This window comes from Protopterus annectens, chromosome 2.part0 (genome assembly GCF_019279795.1).
Source record: "Protopterus annectens isolate FY-2018-M chromosome 2.part0, PAN1.0, whole genome shotgun sequence".
Classification (NCBI taxonomy): Eukaryota; Metazoa; Chordata; order Ceratodontiformes; family Protopteridae; genus Protopterus; species Protopterus annectens.
The window spans coordinates 1,621,395,101-1,621,419,213 of NC_056728.1; the positions used below are offsets into that span (position 1 = coordinate 1,621,395,101).

General features: G+C 40.4%; 1 protein-coding gene across 1 annotated transcript in view; it reads left to right on the forward strand.

Moving 5' to 3' along the window:
- ST18 (ST18 C2H2C-type zinc finger transcription factor) overlaps nucleotides 1-24,113 on the forward strand; it is an 825,897-nt gene that overhangs the window by 563,733 nt on the left and 238,051 nt on the right. The window contains exons 14-15 of the mRNA XM_044060418.1: nucleotides 17,629-17,691; nucleotides 17,769-17,849. Of these exons, the coding sequence (XP_043916353.1) occupies nucleotides 17,629-17,691; nucleotides 17,769-17,849 (144 nt within the window). The remainder of the gene's footprint in view (nucleotides 1-17,628; nucleotides 17,692-17,768; nucleotides 17,850-24,113) is intronic.

The following is a 24,113-nucleotide window of genomic DNA, read 5'->3' on the forward strand; positions in this document are numbered from 1 at the left end:
GAAAAAGAGTCATCCAACCAGTCCCAGCAGACCAAATAGGATTCGGACTTTTAGTTCCAAAGAAGACAGGGGACTGGAGGCCATTCTGGACCTAAGCAACCTCAACACCTTTGTCAAGAAGGAAAAGTTCGAATGGTCACGCTTCAATCGATCCTTCCATTCTTACAGAAGGGCGACTGGATGTGCTCAATAGATCTGAAGGACGCATACTACCACATCAAAATGGCCATTGGTCTGACCTCAGCCCCAGGGTTTTCACCAAATGCATGGCAGTGGTAGCGTCTCATCTGAGGCGCCTAGGATCAGGTGTTTCTGTTATTTGACGACTGATGCTCCTGTCTGCCACCACACCAGGCCAACTACAGGCCAGGATTACACCCTACAACTTTGTATTCACCTAGGAATTTCCGTAAATTTCAAAAATCCTTACTACAGCCATCACAGCATATCTTATTCATAGGTCATTTGGTTCTAAGGCTTCCTACAGAAAGGATAGTCACTTCAAAACAACATTTCTCTCCTGCTGTCATCCAAAAGTCCCCAAAGAAGCTGGTTCTGAAGGTCTTGGGTCTCATGGCAGCTTCTCTCATTGCTATACCATTGGGAAGACTGCACATGAGAGTTCTACAATGGCTCCTGTTTGCACAATGGTCATTCCAACAGCTACCTCTGACTCACGAAATTCTGATAACAAACACATGCAAATCACACCTAGCTTGGTGGCTTCAGACTTGCAACCTTTCCAGGGGCATCTTTCAGGGACAGACAGTCCAAGGCGAATGGACCAATCTGGAGTACAATCTGCACATCAATGTTCTGGAGTTGAGGGCAGTGTTTTAGCGTTGCAACACTTTGCTCCCCTTCTTCCTCTAGGGACTATTGCAGTTCAGACAGACAACATGTCCGTAGTCTGGTACATAAACAAGCAAGGGGAACCAGGTCTTATCAACTATGCAGAGAGGCCATGAGAATTTGGCAATGGGCGGAGTCCACGGTCGCTTTCTGATGCAACGACATCCCCCGGGTCATCCAACGTCATAGCCGACAGGCTGAGCAGAGCAATACTGTTGCCTCACGGTGGTCCCTCAAACAGTCAAGTGGGGCCAGCCTTCCTGCGATCTGTTTGTGTCTCCAATGAACGCCAAATGCAGGAGCTACTTTGCCCTATTACCCCTCAGGGAAGTCCCCAGGGACGGCTGGTGCACGATTGGCCCCTCTCCTGTATGCTTTTCCCTCCCCCCTGATTGCAAAGTTTCTGCAGAAAGCCAACAACCTTCAGAGGACGATAATCCTCATTGCCCCATTCTGGCCTCGTCAGATTTGGTTCCCCCTCTATTGCATCACCGCATTTGGGACCTTGGATGCTGGACCCAGAGCCAGATCTACGGACTCACTCGTCAGGAGTCCCTCACCCATCTCTCGAATCACTCCATCTAGCAGCTTGGCTGCTCGCTTCCTTTCTAGCCAGGTCTGATTCCCGGTTCAGAATATTTTAGTGGCTTCTCATGCTTCCACTACAAAGACCTACACCAGTAAATGGTCTGGGCTAATTCACATAATTTGGACCCTGTTATAGCCCGTTGAACAAGATCTTAGAGTTTTGACAGAATTGTTTCATGAAGGAGCTTCTCCTGCTACTTTAAGAGTGCAGTTGGCTGCCATTTCTAACTATCATGTGGAAGAATGTGGTGCGCCTATTATGGCTCACAGACTTTGTAAGGCCTTTTAAAAGGTTCTTTTCATATCAGACCACCAGTTAGAAGTCCTACATCACCGTGGAATTTGAACCTCTTACTTTCTAAATTGATGTTACCCCTTTGAACCAGCCTCACTTTGCCCATTGAAATTTTATCATTGAAAACTCTATTCCTGGTGGCCATTACATCCGCTAGGCGAAGTGTCTGAGCTTCAAGCTCTTTCTATTAAACACCCTTATTTAATTTTCACTCTGACAGAGTATCCCTTCTAATCCATCCTTTCTCCCCAAAGTTTGCTCTACTAATAATATTAATCAGTCCATTGAGTTACCCACCTTCTTCAAAACCACTCTAATAAATTAGAGTATATGTTGCACAAATTGGATGTCCATAGACAACTCAGATTTTATTTGGATAGAACAAAAGATCACAGGAAATCTGATCAACTGTTTGTAGCCTTTGCTGACAGCAGAAAGGGTGTAGCAGTTACGAAATGAACTCTTTCCAAATGGCTAACTGATTGTAGCACATACGTTTATGAGGCTTCTAATCAACCATTATCAGTCAAACCTAAAGGACATTCTACAGATCAGTGTCTACATCCTTAGCTCCGCGCTAAAACACCACCATTAGACGCACGATTGCTTAGCTCACGAGCGCTTTCGCTTATTAGACACGATAGGGCTGCTACTTGGGCTAAACCACATACATTTATCTCTCATTACAAAGTGGACAGGGTTTCTAGGGATAGGGCAACCTTTGGTTCCACTGTGCTCAAGAACGCCGTGAGTTCCTCAGGATCATGGAGCTAGATTGAACACTCTCACATATAGAAGTTATGTCCTTACCATAACGTTCCATGTGGAGTGTTCATCTGCCTTTGTTATTACACTCCACCCTCCACCCATAGGAAGAACGTTCGATTTGGTGCCTGGTCTGGAGTATTCTCCTTCTGCAGTTGCATTAGTTGTATTATTTGATACACTTGTGTATATATGTATATATATATATATATGTATATAGATAATCCTATCATTAGGAAAATTTTTGGTATGTGTGTGTGTTCTCTATGACTGGTTTGCTTGCAAACTAGATCTGAGGTAAAGGCAGAGGGGGATTGTGGGTATTAGGTGATCTCGAGCTTCTTCTCGATGCAGAGCTTGCAGGGATGAACACTCCACATGGAACGTTATGGTAAGGACATAACTTCTATTTTGTGATCGTCTGCCCGAGTTTGACAAGGTTGACTTGGCTGTTGTTAAGAATTAAAATAAACTGAGTTTTTTTTCTTCCATTCGGCTCAGGATTGTACAGTGCATGATGCTTATGCTAAAACATTATTCTTTCAGATGTATGGCTGAAGACTGTTATTCTGTTTGTATTCATGATTAGTTTCCAAACTGATGTTACTGAGTAATATGTTTCTATGATGGAATATTCTACATCAACTCCTAGTGTGGTTAGAATTGTGAATTGTCTCACTGTCTGTGTGAATCTGCTTATCATGTTGCATATTTCTCTTAATTTTGCTCTAGACAGATTTGGCTTAAGAGATAATTATTTTTTCCTGGGAATATAAGACTTCCAGTTTTGGCTAGCATTTTTGGTTCTTAGATGGTTTTCTTGATTCATTTTTTTTCCTGGGATATTTGTGACCATATGGCTGCCAGCCACCAAATCTCCCCTTTCTAGATTTGATCCAGTTTGTTCCTTCATAGATGACGGGTCCAGCGAGGACCACAGAGCAAAAACTGTCCAGAGGGCCTTTATTCAGGCAGCTGTGAGGTTTGTTTATCTTCGTGCATCTGTGCAATGAGAGCATTTTATATGTCCCTAACGTTACTGCTGGATTGGGAAGCATGTGATCTGCATCACCAGGGAGGCACGTAACACCTTCTCTATGCAGATAGATGTATGTTTCCATGCACCTGCAATGTAGGCTCTCACCAAGTTGTTGAGCTGAACCTCTGCACCTCCTAGTCGTGGTTTGCAAGCAGTGGCTTGTTGAGTCAAATGTCTGCCCCCAGGCCATGATTTGCATCTGCTTCCTTCCTCTGATAGAATGCAGAATTCTGTAAGCTGCTTCACCTACCCATTCCTGCAGGATGATCATGCTCATCCTTCCCTGCCAGCTGTCTCAGCTGCCCAAGCTGCTACTTAAAATTGGATAATCTGTGCTGTAGACAAGGCTTTATCCCCCTAAGTCATTTGAGTTGTCCCAGATTCCCTGATTCATGACCTGGAGAACAATGACAAGACAACAAAATAGAATATAGTTATTTGTTTATGTAGAGCCTGAGTTACTGGTAAACTTGACAGGGAAGTATCGTGGACTTAGTCTCCATGGACTTCTCCAAGGCTTTTGACTCAGTCCCAGACAGGGGAGTAATATGAAACTTATAGGAGTTTGGTCTAGGGCTAAGACTGATCATTTGCCTACCTGCATGGCTGAATGGTAGGATACATAGGTTTGTGGTGAGAGGGAAAATAACCAAAAATAGAACTACTTTAATAAAACTTCCAGGGCATGCAAATGTATTCCATGTAAACACAAATAGATTAAACATTTTCATCCGACCAAGGGACTTTTACAAGATAAGAAACAGTATTATCTTATGTTAGAAATCAGTATCGAAATGCAAGAAATCAATATTGGAATATAGGGAATTGATTGTATACTCTTTCAAAGGTGAAAACGCATATGAAATTAGCCAATATTACACTGCACAATTCATTTTATTATACAATTATTGATTTTCTTAAGATTTCTCACAAAGGCTCCTAACACAGTTTTTGTAGTTAGTAGCTCTTAAGTGCAATGACATTAGTTTCAGTTTGGATATTGTTGCACTGCATATGGCTACCAAGTTCATAGGAGAGTTGTGTCCTTGTAACTATTTTTAAATCGATTGTATCTCCTATAACTGTCAGCCAAGAAGTGAATATCAGTGTTTTGGATATAAGGAGTGGGTGTCTCCAGCACTGATGCCATACTTTTAAATTAGTTTGTTGATAATCAATTTGATTAGTGAAGAATGGCACATGTGGGTTGCTGAGTCGGCTGATTTCCGGCCTGTAATACTTCACTCTTAATTTAAGTGTAACATTAACTCTGCTTCATTAAATATTATTTACTAGCTACTGACTACAGTCATGCTCATAGCCAGAGCAGCACATGCAGTTGGTAGCACTAGTTGCTATTGCAGATTACTTAATGTGACTTCAACTAGTTACAATAGTTGCTACTTCTTAAAGGCAAACACAGCTGTTTATCTGATTTTTGTTGGCAGTTTATTCCCAAGTATAGAAAAGTGGTGGCTAAGAAATTTGTGTTTTTGGTAGAATCTGTCTTTTGCCTCTTTATTTAATGCTTGTTGCAGATCTTAAAAGCTTTTTTTATTGTAGGGTGCCAAAAAAGAAAGTATGAGAAATCCAGACAGTGCTGTTAATAGAACTTGAATGAGATCAGTATTCATTAATAAAGAAGTTTGTTAGTAAAGTTCAATAAGTCAGGTCTCCTTACTACTGCATGGCACTGTGCAGCAGGAGTACCACATGATGCAGTACATATAGATCTATTATAGGCCCTTTCCATCCTGGAAGAAATAAATCCAAATGGTGAAGCAAAGGCAATAGTTCAATAAGCTGGTTTGAATACCTTTAATTCAATGGAAACAAACGAAAACTGTGACACAAGCGCTTTCACTCTGACTCTTCCGAGCTTTTTCAAGTGAGACAATAAAAGCTTTCAAACAGAGAACTTAAATACTATTACTTTTCAATTAATTAATTAGGCAATTAGCCCATTTCTTAAAAAAGCAGTACCTTAATTAAACATTAGAAAAAGGTTGTATGAACACTCTTATGAGATTGAAAAAAAAAAAAAAAAAGGAAAACAATGCCTTCTATAAACATTCTCTCAAATGCCCTGATTACAAGCTCAAATTTCTAGTTCTTGAACAGGTTGTGCCGGATGTACGAGGGGGAGACTGGGAAGCCACCCTAGAATATAGAGAACTGATCTGGCAACTCAGGTTAGACGCAAGTAAAGCACCTGGGCACCTGGGTTAAATGACACTTTGAGCATAAGCTCTGTTTTAAGATTAAGAAAGGCCAGACTCTGATTATATACATCCAATTATTTCTAGGTTATAAGAAGCCTGACACCCCCTAGTTTTTAAGAAAGTTTTTAAGAAAGTCTTTTCATGAACTTTTAAGACTTCTCATATATACACACACATTTTTTAAGTTTTTAAAAAAGCTCATAAGAACAATTAATATTCTACTTAGATAGGGAGCAGTTTTTAAGGTTGTATGTAAATTATTAACTTTTATTAACTATTAACTTTTATTTAACATTTTTATCCTGGTGCAAATTTTAAATGTATAAATATTTATTGGTTCATAAGTAAGAACAAAAAATGTTTAATTAAGGTACTGCTTTTTTAAGAAATGGGCTAATTGCCTAATTAATTAATTGAAAAGTAATAGTATTTAAGTTCTCTGTTTGAAAGCTCTTATTGTCTCACTTGAAAAAGCTCGGAAGAGTCCGAGTGAAAGCGCTTGTGTCACAGTTTTCGTTTGTTTCGATTGGATTAAAGGTATTCAAACCAGCTTATTGAACTATTGCCTTTGCTTCACCATTTGGATTTATTTCTTCTTGGATTTGGTTCGTTACACATTTTTCTGGGTTTTGGTGCCCTTTCCATCCTGCAATTTTTAAGCTTGAATAGATAGCTAATGCAGTAATAGTATGTACAATAAACTCTCAGTTAATTGGAACTCAAGCAACCAGCACTCTCTAGCAACCGGCAAAAAAATTGAAGAAATACAGTACAATTTTCATGTGTTGCACTTTCTGCCCCCCCCACCCCCCCACCCCCCCACAGAAAAATACCGTACGCTTTTAGAGTTTTAAAAAAGGAAAATAGGAATACATTTTCTCTCTCCCCAACCTGAGAACAAGTCAAACCAAACAAATAGTATAGGGTACGGTATTAGCCAGGCCTATTTTTAATAGTAACTCTCAAGCAACCAGAAACTACAGTTATCCAGCATATACCAATCCTCATGTGTGCTGGTTAACTGAGAGTTTACTGTAATACCACTGGTAACAGGATGACTTAGATGATGGACTTCCTGACTTCAGATGACTTCATGTGTAATGTTCATAGCTGTTAGTTTGCTCCTTTAACAATATAATGCAGTAGTTCCTGTTGTAGCTTCTGATCAATGACTAGGCTAAGTATTTTCAGCTTGGCACCTCATCTTTGTTGTTTGAAGCTCTTTGTATTAACTCATTCACACTTCAAGCACTGAACTCATTAACTACAGCAACACTGATCACTCTGAGGTGTGTCAATCACACATGCAGTGTTGCTTGTTTGGGCTGATTTGCCCCATTCAGTCTACTGCTCTTGAAAAGCAGACCACATGCAGTGCTTTGTTACCACTGTAACTTAATGGCAACATTTATTTGTGGTTTTCATTGCTGTGTAAGAATAAATGTGAGAAAATTATTTGAGATGAAGAAGAAACACAAAAATCAACTTTTATTATTTATTTCAATACATTTCCATATTTAGTTATTCCTGTTCTCAGCTCTTGGCAGTTGCTAGCCAGCCTGTTGGCAAGAGTTTAATGCCTAATTAACTGACTGCTTTTAGGTATTGATTATTTAGAGAGATATTAGATTTATGTGCTGGCATGCTGGACTGCAATTACATGGAGTCCAGTCACTGTTCAAATGTAAATGTGAGAACATTTTTAACCTGAATAAGTAAGTAAAGCAGTATTGTGCCTTATGTGTTCGGTGTAAATAATCTTCTCATTTTAGCATCTTAATCACAGCACTGAGTACAACAAATCCTTCACCATGATTAAGTTATACAATAGCTCTATATGTGGTTTGTCTTTGAAGCAGTGTAGACGTCATTAGACAAGGCAGTCCTCACTGCAAGCGTTACATGTGTGGGGCAGAACTCGTTTTGGTCAGTAACTCTAGATGTGAATGTGTTAAGTGTTATTTGTAGCATTGGCATGCATTCTGTGCATACAGAAAGTCATTATTTTATTTTTTGTTTGTTTCTCTCATAGTAAAGCCATACTTATGATGTCTAAGAATATCAGAAACTGTTAGCAATGTGTTTACAAAGTACAGTGAAGTCACTGATACATTTACCTTTGGCATGTTTGAGTAATGTACTATTACCAGTATTTCTGATATTTTGTTAGTAAACACTGTGAAAAGCAGAGGCCCTAATATTGATTCTTGTTGTACGTTCTTGTTGCATAATATGGTTATGAATGGCAATATCCATGATATTGTTTTGCTGTGTGAGTTCTAATAGCTTTTCATCCAGTGTAATACAGTGTTTTCAAATCCTTGTTCTTTGTCATTACAACAGTGAATGGGGTTTGAGACACAGAGGCTCTGGTTTAATTACCATTCATGGTGGCAACACAGCGTTTTTTATCAGGTAAAGAGGATATTTCCTAGGCTAGTTTAATGAGTCATGTGTTGGTACTGTGGTCATGTCCAATTCCATATTGCATTGTGTGGAGGATTTTGTACCTGTTTAAATATTTACTTCTTGTTGGTGCACCCCTCTTTCAAGGACCTTCAGTAGTAAATTTAATATGCTAATGGGTCAGTAGTTTTCAGCATTTGTGTGATTGGTTATCTTTAATATTGATATTATCGTGCTACTCCTAGCTTACTATACCCTAATCAAGACTCTGATTTATCAATAACATCGGTGGGTATACTGTCTAGGAAGTGATCTTTTTAGGCAGGCCCAGGATTACAGGTTAGTGGATACAGTGCCATGGCCTTTCATTCTACTGAGAATTAATTTTACTGTCAAAATTATGGTTGCGTTGAAGAGAAATGTTGGTGTGTCAGTTTCTATGACTCTTTTCAGCCACAATCCAGTCTACAAGGCAATAGTAACTGCAATATACATGGACAGCTTGAACTCGCCAGTCAAATAACATGTCTTTGGAAGCAGAGAAGAAAGCATAATGCCAATATAAAGCTCTCACAGGCAGGGAAAGGGCACACATACTATGCAAAGACAGTGATTGGATACCAGGACTGAAACATATTTTGGAGCTGTGAGGACTGGATCTTATCCACTAAACTACAGTGCTGTACATAGTAAAACATTTCTGGCATTGCAGCACCAGCATGTGATCCTTTTCTGATGTCAAATACATGTGACATTTTGTGGCTCATTCGGATGATATTGAAGACTGTTTCAGTACAGGATACCAGAATGGGTTAATAGTTGTAGCTTGCTTTGTTTTCTGAGCATTCCACAAATACTTTTCCAGAACTTTACAGGTTTATTTTGACTATTGCTGCTCTTGCTGCTGCAGGGATAAGTATCCCTATCAGTTCTTGTCATTTGTTCCCAAATACACACCATTTTTAAAAATGTTACTGCCTGTTCTGTGTGTGGCCCATGCAGCATCCCCTTTCTCGTATAATTTTTTATGATAGTCATATTTATCCACTGTAAGACTTTAGTCTTGGGTCTGACATCAGTGCATGGTGCATATTTGTTTAGAATCATAAGTAAGATATGATCAGAAAATATGTTGCAGCATCTGTTGATGGAGATGTCTGCAATGTTATCTAGTCACATCATTTATTTTGTTTTGTGCAACATTTAGAGTTTAATCATGTATTTTCTCTATGTTTTAAGTGAGTGTTTTGGACAGAGTTGGAGCATACCTCTGGCACTCAAATATTGGTCAGTGATCGTTAAGCAAACTTAAGTGCCCCTGAAATGGAGGCTTGCAGTCTTTTGGCTTTTTTATTGCTGTATTTGTTTGTTTATTTCTTTTGTTTATGTTTTTAAATGTTTAGGTGGCTTGATGCAGGCTCAAGGCATACATAAGTAGTCTTGATAATAATAAATATAAATATAGTATGAAGAGAATGAAGGCTACAGTTAAGAAATGGTAGCACAGTGAATTCATATAAGGTCTATAAAGATACAAACTGATAATGATGCCAGAAGGGGCATCATTCTGTACATTGGGCTACTGTACAGAAACCAGAAATTCCTTACACCAGCCACCAAACTCTCTTGCTTAGCCACTCCTCTTACCAAGTCTACTTTATGCCGCCCCTATTCTTACTAACATTCATAAGTTCATAGGTTCATAGGGAGGTACTAGGCTATCGGCCCTAGGGCCTATACAAGCCTAGACAAACAGGTACCCTGGCTTTCGCCACCCAAGAAAATTATTTTCCTGTGCCCCTGAAGAGCAGAGCCACAGAAGTGATCCCTGGGGCGAATTTCCTATTTCCCATCCAGTCATCAAGATTTTTCTTGAAGAGTGCTAATGAGGAGCTTTGTTTGATAGATAGGTAGTTTGTTCCAGAGTATGGGAAGTCTCTGAGACAGGAATCTATCCCTCCAGCATGTTCTGTTTATTGTGGTGACAAGGTTTAGGTCCCTAGAGCATGTAGCTCGGAGGGATTGGTATTTCTTTAAGTGGACCATGTCCAACAGCTCTGGGTTTGACATAGCTTTGTATGTTAGGTAGAGATCGCATCTGAGTAGGCGATATGTGACGGAGTAAAGCTGGAGTTTTTTAAGACTGTCTGCATAGGGCATCTGTTTGAGGCCAGTAATCCTCTTTGTGAGGTATTTCTGTGGCCTTTCCAGTTGTTGTAGATGTCTTGTGAGGTACATACTAAAAGGGACATTGTACTCTATAATGGGTCTAATGAGTGACGAGTAGAGGGGAACAATGACCTCTTTTTTCCTGGATGAGAAACCTTTTGTGATGAGGTGTGCCATGTAGAAGCATTTCCTGACTACTGTGGCAATGTGATTATCAAAGGAGAGACCACTGTCCACCTGTGTCCCAAGGTCTCTTATCACACTTTTGGCATTAAGTAGACTACCACCTATGGGGTAGCTCATGGGTACAGAATTTTTACCAAAGGAGATGAAAATGCACTTTTTGGCATTGAGCTTGAGGCCATGGCTTTGACACCAGGCATCTGTCTCAGTGAGGCCCTTTTGTAGGATGTCCACATCATTAGGAGTTTCAATTATGGCTCCTAGTTTGCAGTCATCTGCGAACTTCATTAGCAAAAGACCTTCTGTGTTAGCCTGTACTTCATAAAAGTAGATACCAAGCAGGAGAGGACCCAGGGCTGAACCCTGTGGTACTCCACTTGTCACTAGTCTGAAGTTGGATTTGGAGTCTGCTACTTTCACAGTGTGGGTTTTGTGACTTTTGTCAGTGAGTCAGTTGGCAACCCATCTTGTGATATAGGGATTTATACCTAGTTTAGTGAGTTTATCTATAATTCCAGAGTGGGGGATGGTGTCAAAAGCCTTGGCGAGATCTAGATAGGCTGTGTGAACCACCTTACCCTCATATACGGCTTTGGTGACTGCTTCAAAGAAGTCAATCAGGTTTAGGAGACATGATCTACCTTTTACAAACCCGAACTGGGTGAGGTCCAGAGTTTGGAGATTACCACTGCCTTTGTTTATAAGTTCCATGATGATACTTTCCATGGCCTTGCAGACCAGGCTTGTTAGGCTAATAGGGTGGTAGTTGCTGGGGTCCGTGGTGGCTCCCCCTTTGTAGAGTGGGATAACCATCGCTGTGCGCCATTCAGTGGGCACAAAGCCTGAGGTGAGGCTGTGATTGAACATGGTGCTTAGGTGGGGTGCCAATTCATTCTGTAGTTCATATAGAATGTAGCCTACAGTCTACTCTATTGTCCAAACGTGCCCAAACATACAATAAAATTGCTAATCTTCCCCATAATACCCATCACTGTCTCGCCCTAAAAAAGCTTCAATAGCCTGTTTTCTGTCATCAACTACTATTCCCTCAACTACATATCACACATTTTGTACTCTACAGTCCCTCTTCCTGTCCATCTCTCTGATCTTCTGCAACCTTGTATCTTACTGCACCCCCCCCCCACCACCACCACCTCCGGCACCTCCGTATAACTGATAAAAATCTTCTTGATATCTTCAAACCCAAAAAGAACATTGGAAAGAACCTTTATAACTACACAATAGCACATATCTGGAACTCACTCCCCCCTAATATCAGAAGCATCTCCCAACAACACCAGTTTAAAAGAGCGCTAAAACTCCATCTCCAAAACACCTGGTCCTGTTCATTCCAAGCCTCTTCATGATATGCTGTTTTTTTATCTCCATCTATTTTCTTTTTCTCTCTGGCAAGAAATAGTGTTTCTTATATTTCTGTAGTACGCTGAGAGAATGTATACCTCTGTTTTTTTTTACTCTTTTGTTCAACACAGATTATACCTCTTTTACATTGTATATTTTCAAAATGAGTTTGTTCTTTGGATTTATGAGTCTTAGTGCTGTATGACTGATACTTGTCTCCTCATGTTACAGGAATGTACCATGATGTGATTGGACATCTATCAAATGTTTGTATATATTTTTGAGCTATGTTTATGTTTGGAGCTTTTCTCCTCAGGTCTCCACTGAAAATGGGCCTTTGGCTCAGTTGGACCAACATGGTTAACAAATGTCAAATAAATAAATGTGTGTGAGAGATGTATTCATACATTGTCATTGGAGGCAAAACTCTCACATAAAAGCACTCCTGATGTTAATCAGGTTGTCAGTAGTACACACGCTGCACCCATCACACACAGTGCGAAGCAGATACATAGACCCACATATGCTGAGGCACTTAAATGTAACATTCCTAATCCCCAAGGACCTCCTAGATAAAGTATACATAACAAATGCCTTCAGCAGGCCTGAATGTACTATTTCAAAACAGCACCCTCATCAGGATATACAGCCATATCTCATGGAGCCTCTACTTTTAAGCCCATAAGGCAAGCCACCACACAGTCCAATATTCTGGTCATTGGAGATTCCATTTTGAAACACACTGATTCCCTTTCACCAGAATGTGTAAGGAGAAAGTCGTAATCAGTTGCTTATCAGGGGCCAGGATCCACCAGATTACAGATGCATTCATGTTATTGGACCACGAGTATCAGTATAACTCATTCATAGTCCAGTGGGTGTAAATGACCTGACTATATGAAGAGAAACATCAAGGAGCTCCCGGAATATGTGTCCCAGGCTGGTGTAAGCTTAGCATTAGGTGGCATTCTGCCTTCTCCAAGGATGATGCCACAATACAAAAAGAAGTTGAAAAAGAAGATTACTGACTTTAATATTTGCCTTAGTTTCTGGTGTCTTTCTAAAGGGGTGCAATATCTGTCATCATGGAAGGAGATGGTCAGTATACCACATTGCTTTGCCAAGGATGGTTTGCACCTTTTCCCTTCTAGGCTTTTGATTATTAGCTAAAACATTGCCCTCTCCTATAGTGCCCTTTTAGGTAATGCTAAACTAAAACTACTTCCAACATAGCATATCAAAACCCAGACAAACTAAAGGTGTTGCTGCTCAATGCTAGGAGTCTGAACAAGAAACTCCACTCCCTACAAGCTCTCCTTACTCTAGAGAATTCTGACATCTGTGCAGTCACTGAGACATGGTTTAAAGCTGCAATGAGCACCCTGGCAGTGCAAGGCTATAATAACTTCCATACATTCAGACCAGCTACTACAAGCTACATAGGCAGGGACTAAAGGTGGAGGTTTCTTGATTTATATAAAAAAATAAATATACCTCAAGGCTGGTGAAACAGTATGATGCACTTGATGTTCTCCACGTTCAGATCACCATAAGCAAAATCCCATACCACATCCTTGCCAGCTATAGGTCCCTCTCTTTGACCTAAGAAACCCATAACAAGTATTTAACCAAACAAGAAACACTCACCATCCAACCTAATATCATATTCACATGTGACTTTACTTTAGCTCTACTATTAACTGGGAAACATACACAACACCACACTAGCAGGCACAGAGATTCCTGGATTTTGTAAACACAAATTTCCCTGACCAGATTGATAGTACACTGACCAGGGGTGCAAACATACCAGATCCTCACTAATATTGGAAGTGTATACCCCCTAATGTAATGTCCTCTCAGGTAAGGTCAGACCATAAAATGGTCACCTTTGAAGTAAAAATAAAACCTGGAATGTTCAAGAACTACTCTAAGGTTGACTTCCTACTATAAAGTGATAACCTGCCACAATTTCAAGCCCCCCAGACCCTGAAAATACTGCTCCCTATGTGGAACTGTTCACAAAAACCCTATACAAGCATGTTAATAGTTACATAACGGCAGCTGCACCCACTAGAAATAAGCACAGAACTAACTCAAAAAACATGCTACCCTAGGGGAGTCACAACATCAGTAGGCTGTATAATAGAAGGAAGAAAATCGTGGCAAAAATGTATTTATGTATTTGTCTTTGTTGACCAGGAAGCTCTGGCTGGAAAGAGCACATTTTCAGTAGAGGCCCAGGGAGAAAAGCATAACGACATTATAGTTATATTAATATGTGAATTCAGGCAGTTCTCAAAACAACACGTTATATTTCTCATGAAACAGCCAACATAATTATAAAACTTGTGTATAAAGTAAAGTATTTACATAACATTTGTAAGTCTGTACAATTGTTTCAGTTGTAATATCTTGCAAAAGTAAATGGATTGATGCTGCAGAAGGGAAGCATTGTCGTAAAGAAGTTTTAGTGTTCTTTCATTTCAGTAAAGTAAGGTTTGCAAGGAGTTCAGGATACGTAACAAATATAGTTATAAAATTATGTAGGAAGTGAGATTTTAGTATTGTATAGGTTTGTAAAGAGTTAAAGAGATATATTGAAGTAAGCTATAAAGTTGTGTAGGAGGGGGTGGAAGATATTAGTATTGTATAAGAGGAAGGGGAATTAAGAAAGTGTAGCAACAAGCCCGATAAAAGTGATCTCATCAAACAAAACAAACAACTCAGATGGCAAATAAAGTCTACCAAAGCCAAGTATGAGGTAAATTTGGCCTCCCAGGCCAAAGACAACCACAAGGCATTCTTTAGCTATGTCTGCAACCTCAAAGACAATACACAGTTATGTGCAGAGCTCATTGTTAATTGAGTTACCTACTGGGAGACAAATTCATCTCTAACTTTATCCCTCTGTTCCCCAGCTCAGCGTCCCCTTGGGAAATTCCATCAAGTATAACTCTCCAGCTATTACTAGTGAACAGGTTCTTAATGCTGTCTCTGAGGCCAAGAACACTGCATCAATGAGCTCAGGCAGTATGCCAGGCTGCGTTTTAAATAGCATAAAACATAGTCTATCAGACCCACTGGACTCACTGTTTAACTGTGGACTCCAAACAGGCTTTTTGGTTCACAAATGGAGAACAGCAACTGTCATCCTTCTGCACAAAGGTGGGCCATCTACTGACCCTGGAAACTAAAGACCCATAAGTCTCTCTAGTTTCTTAGGCAAAGCCATAGAAAATAATTATCATGGAAATGATCAATACTGTCATAGGAAACCTCCAGACACTAGACCCAACCCAGTTTGGTTTCGTTAAGGGCAGTTCATGCCTACTCAGCCTGGAGGACTTCTTTGAGAAGGTCACTAAAACAATGGATAGTAAAATGGTTCACACTTGTTACCTGGACCTGGCCAAGGCATTTGACACAATATCACACTCAGGCATTGTTGACAAACTCGAGGTTAGTTGTAAACCCTTATGTCACCCAATGGATAGTCAGCTGGTCCACAGACAGGACCTATGAAGTTAGAATTGGGGAGTTCACCTGTACAAAGGCCAGTCACAAACTGAGTTCCTCAGGAATTGGTCCTAGGGCTGCTACTTTTTGGTATGTACTTTTCTGAAATCAAGGCTGCTGGCTGACCTAATTTGCAGAAGATTGCAAATTAGGAGCAGTCATAGATCTCCCACCAACACTAATGTTCTCCAGGAAGGGCTGACATAGACAAATAACTTGTGTCAGAGCCATAGACTAAAACTAAATGCCAAGATATACATACTAGTGTCTTTCGGGAAGTCATCCACCCTTGGTAATGATCACATTGACAGTATACCCCTAAGAGTTGACCTAGTAGTTAGGGATTTGAGGGAACACTTAGACGGTAATTTAGCCTTTGAACATCACTTGTCTACAGCAGTGAGGAAATCATTCTATGCTGTGCAACTTATAAGCAAATGTATGACATTTAGGTCCAAGAAGGTCATTGTCCCACTGTATTCTGCATTCATCAGATCTGTCATTGAGTACAGTATCCCCTTTGGTATGTACCTAACCAGGCACATCCAACAATTGGAAAATCCATAGAGGTTCCTAGTTAAAAGAACAGAGGATGTAAGTAACATGTCCTATGCAGACCACCTCAAAGCCCTAGCCTTGTGTTCTGTCTCCAACAGGATGTTGAGGGGAGATCTATGCCTGGCATACAAGGGATTGTCAGACCCCACCCTGATTGACCTCATGCATATCTGCAAAACAAGCAGTACCAGAATTACCCATTCTAAAAACTTAAACCTTGTCTGTGATAGAAATAGGACCTGCTGGAGAGACAGTTATGCATTCCAGAGACTATCCCTGCTCTGGAACAGGCTCACCATCCATGCGAAGCAGAGTTCCTTCCTAACCCAATTCAAGTGTAACTTGGACAACAGGTTGGGGAGCAGGAAATTCATCCCTGGTTTGGCACCTGTGTCTCTAATGGTTCATTTCCCAGGCTTCTGCTTGTAAATGTTTCATCTACCAAGTCCCTGCTTACACTTATCAAGTGTACTAGAACTTGTCTGAGATTTGGGTTGCATGGCTAAGCTTAAAAAGGCTCCAGTGGTCATAAGTCTAGTACACAACTATAAACCTATGAACCTGTTCATAAAGGTATGTACAGGATAAATATTTACTAAAGTAATAAAGCCTTGAATGGCAGCTTTTTCACTACACCGCCTGTAGTAAGTAAAACATATTCATCTTATGAAAACACACACTAAAGAATTTCCACAGGCTGATAGGTTGTTACTAAGCACTAAAGACTTTCCATAGGTTGATAGGTTGTTACTAGGCTAATGACCACTAGGGTCGTTAATAGCCTAGCCACACATCCTAAACCATTTGGGTCCTTGAGTATAATGGTTGTCTATATGGGGGGCCAGGTTAGTAGGGGGGTAACTAAAGATTTGTATGAGGGGTGTTAGGAAAATAGATTTTTTATTGATGGCCTGTGTCCAAAAAACAAATCTATATACCTGAGTATTATCTAACTACACCGCCAGTGACTGATGCAGAGAAATGCTAACAGTGTACTATTTTTTTACAAAATGAAGTTTGTCAATCTCAGTTAATCCTTTCGGCTGAAATAAGTTTGCATTATACCATTAACAAATAATTTAAAAGAGCACAATAGTTATGCAAACATTTAAGGCAGATACACCTGGAGAACTGTTTAGTTGATTAATTAGATGAGTATACTAGAGACAAAGTTACACAATCAGAGTTAAAGGCCTTAATATTAGTGTAAGAAAGCCTTATCCATTGCCAGAACCATTTACAGGTATTTATTCGGAAGTTCATTAACTTTACTGTTATTTGCTGTACTCATTTATTTTTTCTGATCTGAGTAGAAAGTTGATTCTGGGAAGAGAGTGCTACTGCTTTAGTTTACTGTTTACATGACCCATGACTCCTTAGCCAGCTTCAGAAGCATTGTTGTTGCACTTTTTCTGCCTTCCTTCTTTACAACACCAAGAAAGAATTGAGGAAAGCAGACATACATTACCCTCTTTTATAGTCAGGTTACCTTCAAACGACCATGGCTCGAAACTGCTGGCTGAAGTAATGTGGAATATCTGACTACTGAGAAACCTAGCAAAATGCTGACATTGGCCTACAACAGACTACTATAATGATTTTGTTATTTACCCATCTACTGTTCTGTTGAACTGTCACTCAACTGTACGCTCTTTTTGTAAATATTGCAGGTGCCCAACTCCTGGATGTGATGGTTCAGGCCATGTAACTGGAAATTATGCTTCCCATCGAAGGTAACAAGAATTGTTATGTGACACATATGTAATCTTCATGCAGTAGCTGCAGCTTCATGTCTGTTCCCTTTCTTCAGCTTATCAGGGTGCCCACGTGCAAGGAAAAGCAGTGTAAAGCTGACTCCAACAAAAGAAGAAAAGGAGGACCCTGACCTGAAGTAAGACAGAAAAGAGATCAAATTAATGTAAAATGCATTTTTATATGAAGTATAATAGGATGTGCACATTAGACAAAAGTATTGTTTGCCATGCAAGTAATACCAGATGGCTTTGCTAATATCTTATGTGGAAAACTCTAAAATCAAGTCATTGTCATTTCTGAGATTAATTAGTTATTTTCTTCCCTTGAGCCTGTCTTTTCTGTTCTGTTTGTGATATATTTCTTTTTCTTTCTTTAATTTATTTTACTTTACTTGTGATTATGTCTGAATTTCTGTATGAGCCGCAGTATCTCCTTTGAAGTGGGAACCTGTTTTTTTTCAACATACAAAATAGGATTGAAAGAAGCCACGATGCAATATGCTAGTGGTCAAACTATAGGCTTTAACATTGTAGGATGTATTTCTTCCAAAGTATGTAGTCAGGTCTGTTAACCTTACTGTTTCCCCTTTTCTAAGCATATAAGGAGCAGTTTATCTACAGATCACAGCTCAGTGACTGAGATCTTAGGGATTAATATGGATTAACACTTCCTTGATGAAAAGAATCTGGCATCTGATGTCTACTCTACTGTGTTTAAACTTTTATGATTAAAGTACAGGACAGACGATAGGCTAACTTTTTATTTACTTACACTGTTTCATTCTTTAACAGTATAGCCCCTTTAAGGGGCTAGCCCTTCTGTGTTTAGAGTTTGCATTACAAAGGAATCTTTTCCAGATGGCTGATTGCACTGGCAGTCAGTGCCAAATAGGAGAGAATAGCTATCCAGAAAGGGAATAATCAGATTTGGTGTTTTCTTTTCAGTCTGCTGTCAACGTATTTGTTTTCAGATCTGAAAAGATCCAACTTTGGCCATTCTCAGACTTTGAAGTCAAAGCCCAGGCTCCTCCCCTTACCCATAATTCCTTTGCCAGAACTGAATTACCTCAGATCTCATCTGCTGCTCAGTTGCTACAGATGTAGATCTCTTGGCTCAGTGCTTTTGGAAGGCTTTTGGGCTCAGATAAGTGTTTTTTGATTTCCCTCTTTACCTTTTTGGGATTATTTCCCAGTAGTTTTCACCTTCTGTCCTCTCCTATCATCAAAAAAATATATATGTATGCGTCTGCTGCCTTCAGGGTCAGAGCTTTCATGGACAGACACTCTAAACTTGTGCTCAATGAGCTTTTCCCTACCATGGCGGGAGAAGTTCTCCCATCCCAGTCATCCTCATCTTCCCCTTCTTGAAGAAGGCCTCAGATAAGAACAAAGGGAAGAAGTCTAAGGATAAGGAGAAAAAGAAGGACAAGGAATGGGAGAAGGAAAAACAGAAAGGAAAAGAGTTCCAGAAAACATTCTCCATACCAATCAGGTCTGTCTGATCCTGCTCCTAAGATTTCCTAGCCATCAGGTCCATCCTGTGCTCTAAGTCCTGTTAGGGTTAGATCTCCTACACCTCTGTTCCCAGAACCAAGATTCACTGCAGAACCTTTTAGCCCCAAGTTTATATCATCTTTCTTGCAGGAAAGGTCCTTTCAGGTGGTATCAAGTCCTTGTCCATGGTTTCATCTTTGAGATCGGTGTTGTCCTCCATGAGTTTTTCTGATGCTGGTGCTGACAGAATGATGAGGAAGCATACCTCTCAACTGTCCAGATTTTCACAGAATGCCCAGATTTTTCCCTCATATTTTTGGTCTTTTCTTCATAAAATTTGTGGTCTTCTGACAAATCATAGAGGATTGAAGTCACTAAATAATCACTTACATTTGAGTTTCAGACTTCATATCTTTCAGAAACTAAATATTAACACCAATCCTTTTATTCTAACAACTTTATAAGTTTATAAGAGTAATATTTTAAACTTGTCCCTATTTTTGGGCCTTTTTCTGCTTCGTTCAGATTTCTTGGGCTGAGAGGTTGAGAGGTATGTGAGGAAGTTTTTGAGGCCCCAGATTTAACTGGGATTTCTCCTAGTGCCAACATCTCTTGGAGGACTTGCCTCTTCCTCCCCTCCGATTGTCACTCCTTCCCCAGTCTGAGCTTTGGGTTCAGGACCCTTGGATCCAAGTGGACCCCAAGGAATACCCATGTTGCAACCAAAGGACTAGACTTTGTGGACTCTGACTATTCCTCTGAACTGATCAACTCGAAGCGCCTCAGATCTCAATGGGTTTTGGAGATGAGGGGTCTGAACCAGCATTGTGGGGTCAAGATCAAATCAATCTAAAGCTTTTGGATCCATGTCTTCCACTCTTCACTTCCACTTTTGACTGCTTGGCTCGTCGTCAGTTTCAAAGCAGTGGAAATTAGTTTTTAGAATTTTCCTTTATCAGGTTGCTTGAAACCTACAGGAGCTGCGTCTGGACCCATCTCACCACTGGCATTCAAGACTTTCAAGGTAGTACTCTTGCAGTCAAGGGAGTAGGCATCCTTTCCCCACTTGGATCCATCCTTGCCATCATAGAGGTATTTGGGTCATCTCTCCTCTCCTGTCTTCCTGTCACATTCAGACAGTATCCCTAGGAGTCTGGAGGCAGTTTATATTGTGTACCCTCCCATCTGGTTTGGAGTTTTCTCCAGAGCATCCCACTGGGGAAGTACACTGAAAGCGTCCTTGCAAAAGGAGACATGTGGACTCCCCTTAGGAGTCCCTCATGGAAGATATTGATTTTGATAAAGGGGAGAGGTCCCCCAGATCCCCCCTTTCAGGATGTCTTCTTTGGTGATATCCTTGAGCTACTTATGCAGAAAGAGGGGTGTTCTACCGACACCTGCTAATAGGAAGGATCAGGTTAACTTGACGCTTTTGGAGATGGCCTGTCTAATTCTTGGATAGCCCGTCCCACTGATGAACTGTTAGACCTGGTTTCAAGATGGCATGGAAGGAACTGGATGTGATTGAACCATTCCCTCAAAAACCTGATAAAATTCTAGTTTCTCCAAAAGATATGGTCTTCTGGAGAAAAGGTCTTGCTGTAGATTCTGTGTTGGTAGTGGCAGCCACAAAGAAAGAGATTGCTGAAGAGACTGGTACTGTCCATCCCACTAACTGAGTCCATGGCTTTGGACAGGTTTGGAAATGGGTATATACTTTAGCGACCTTAGCCTCCAGGGTGTTGAATTACTTAACCCATGTAACATGCTTTCAGAGATACTTGAGGCATGCTTTTTTAGCTGTAAAATCTTGAAGAAGTTGAAGCTGAGAGAATTTTGGGTTTAAAACAGTAATTGAAAGATGCTATAATTAAGGTCTAAAGTATATTGGCAGAAAAAGAAAAGTTTTGGCAGCTACCATACAGCTTAAATATTTTGAGAATATTTCAGCATTCCAGAGAGCACTGACTTTAAAGCTTCACCAGTTAATAGGGGAAAACGTAATTCTGAGACTTTGGGATGAGGAGACAGGGCAAGTGGCTAGTACTATAGTTAAAAGCTTTGAGACATTTAAGAGATTTTTTTCTGAAATCACATTAGAGGCCACCATAGAGTAAAGGATCATACATTGAAAGTTATTTTGAGTAAGCTCCTACTAACTAGATTGTCCTCTGTGTAGTGTCAAAAATGAACAAAGCCCATAATTATGGAGGAGTTGTTAAAGGGCTTTTAGGGATGAGGTTTGGAGAAGACTCTTGGGCCTGGCAACCTTCCAAAAGAGTTTTTTTGATATGAACAGAGAGTGTATTCTTAATAACCTTTTGCCTCTTTACAACCAGGTATAAGAAATGCAACAGTTCCCAGTGAGATGGAGAGATGGTATGGGCCCAGTCTCTTAAAGGTTTTACAGGCCTATGTCTGTTTTAAAATTGACTGTAATTAAATGCTTTACAATCTTATTACAATACTACCTGAAGGCTTTTCTGCCAGATTTGGTTCAGAAGGCTGAATGTGGTTTCATAACTGGGTGGCAAAGTTTTGATGACACATTTAAAACATTGATGCTGGTGCTGCATGCTAGATTATTAAGGAAGCTGTTCATAGGTTCATAGATAGGTACTAGGCTATTTGCCCTAGGGCCTATATAAGCCTAGCCAAAAAGGTACCCTGGCTTTCGCCACCCAAGAACATTATTTTCCTCTGCCCCTGAAATAAACACCACCTGCAAGGCTCAAACCCAGGACCCTGCACACCATAGACAAAGTGATTTACTACTAAGCCATGCCATATATAAATAATCATGATATGGTCAGATTCAGAATAGCTTTTGAATGGATTAGCTGGGACTTTCTGTCTTTTATCTTGAATCAGTTTGGGTTATCTGAAAATTTTATCAGATTGATGCAAGCAGTCTATGAGGGATCAAGGGCATGGGTTGAAGTAAATGGACATTGCTCTTAATCTTTTCAGTTCATGAGAGGGACATATTAGGGATGTCCCATATTCCTCCTTCTGTTTTTTTGTATACGTGAGGCTATTTGTAGAAATGATTTGATGCTCTGGAGTAAAGGATTATAGATGGGGACTGGAGAGGTAAAGCTGTCTTTTTTGCAGACTTTTTGCTTTATTTGTCAGATTTGGAGGTAGATGTTCCACTGTTGGGAAACATTTGGGATAAAACTGAAATAAGTGAAAGACTATTAGTATTAATTATGAAAATTTTTAATTTTTATTCAACAATACCATGTCATGTGGAAGCATGAAAGCATCAAGAGTCTAGAAATAAAGGTCACACCATCCAGTTAGCACAGGGAGTTAAAACTATGAGCCCGAATTCCCGTGGTACAAGGTTTGATTTCCTCAGCCTTCATCTACTGTGCAACCTTGAGCAAGTTACTTAACCACACAGTACTTCTGGGCACCTGGGAATTTGGGCTAGGCCCCTCAATGGTCCCTTGGACTGCAACCCTAGTAAGAGCTGATGAACCTATAAGAGAAATGGTTGAAATCTGTTATAAGGGGATGTGGGAAAGTGTTAAAACTTTGGTAGTAAATTGGAAAGATTTAAGACTGGAAATTGACCAGAGAATGCAAGCCATCAAAATAGGTTCATAGGTAGGTACTAGGCTAGTGGCCCAAGGGCTACGTAAGCCTAGCCAACAAGGTTCCCTGGCTTACACCACCCAAGAAAGTTATTTTCCTGTGCCACTGTCGAGCAGAGACACAGAAGTAATCCCCAGGGTGTATTTCCTATTTCCCATCCACTCATCAAGATTTTTCTTGAAGTGTGCTAATGAAGAACTTTGCTTGACATAGATGGGTAGCCTGTTCCAGAGTATGGGAAGACTCTGGGACAAGAATCTATCCCTCCAGCATGTCCTGTTTATTGTGGAGACAAGGTTTAGGTCCTTAGAGCATGTAGCTCAGAGGGAGTGGGATTTCTTTAGGTGTAGCATGTCCAACAGCTCTGGGTTTGACATAGCTTTATATGTTATGCAGAGATCACCTTGGAGTAGGCGATATGCTATGGAGTAAAGCTGGAGTTTTTTGAGGCGGTCAGTGTAGGTCATTTGTTTGAGGCCAGTAATCCTCTTTGTGAGGTACTTCTGTAGCCTTTCCAGCTGCTGCAGATGTCTTGTGAGGTACATTCCAAAAAGGGCATTGTACTCTATAATGGGTCTAATGAGTGTCGAGTAGAGGGGAACAATGACCTTTTTTTTTCCTGGATGAGAACCCTTTTATGATGAGGTGTGCCACGTAGAAGGACTTCCTGACTACTGTGGCGATGTGACTATCAAAGGAGAGACTACCATCCACCTGGGTCCCAAGGTCTCTTATCACACATTCGGTGTTAAGTAGATTGCTGCCTACGTGGTAGTTCATGAGTACAGAGTTTTTACCAAAGGGGATGACACTGCACTTTTTGGCATTGAGCTTGAGGCCATGGCTCTGACACCAGGCATCTGTCTCAGCGAGGCCCTTCTGTAGGATGTCCATATCATTTGGGGACTTGACTATGGCTCCTAGTTTGCAGTCATCTGTGAACTTCGTTAGCCAGAGGCCTTCTGTGTTAGCCTGTACTTCAGAGAAGTAGATACCAAACAGGAGAGGTCCCAGGACGGAACCCTGTGGTACTCTACTTGTCACTGCTTTGAGGTCAGATTTGGAGTTACTTTCACAGTGTGGGTTTTGTGACTTTTGTCAGTGAGCCAGTTGGCAACCCATCTTGTGACATAGGGATTTATACCTAGTTTAGTGAGTTTAGTTATAATTCCAGTATGGGGATGGTGTCAAAAGCCTTGGCGAGGTCAAGCTAGGCTGTGTGAACCACCTTAACCTCATCTATGGCTTTGGTGACTGCCTCAAAGAAGTCAATCAGGTTCAGGAGGCATGATCTGCTTTTCACA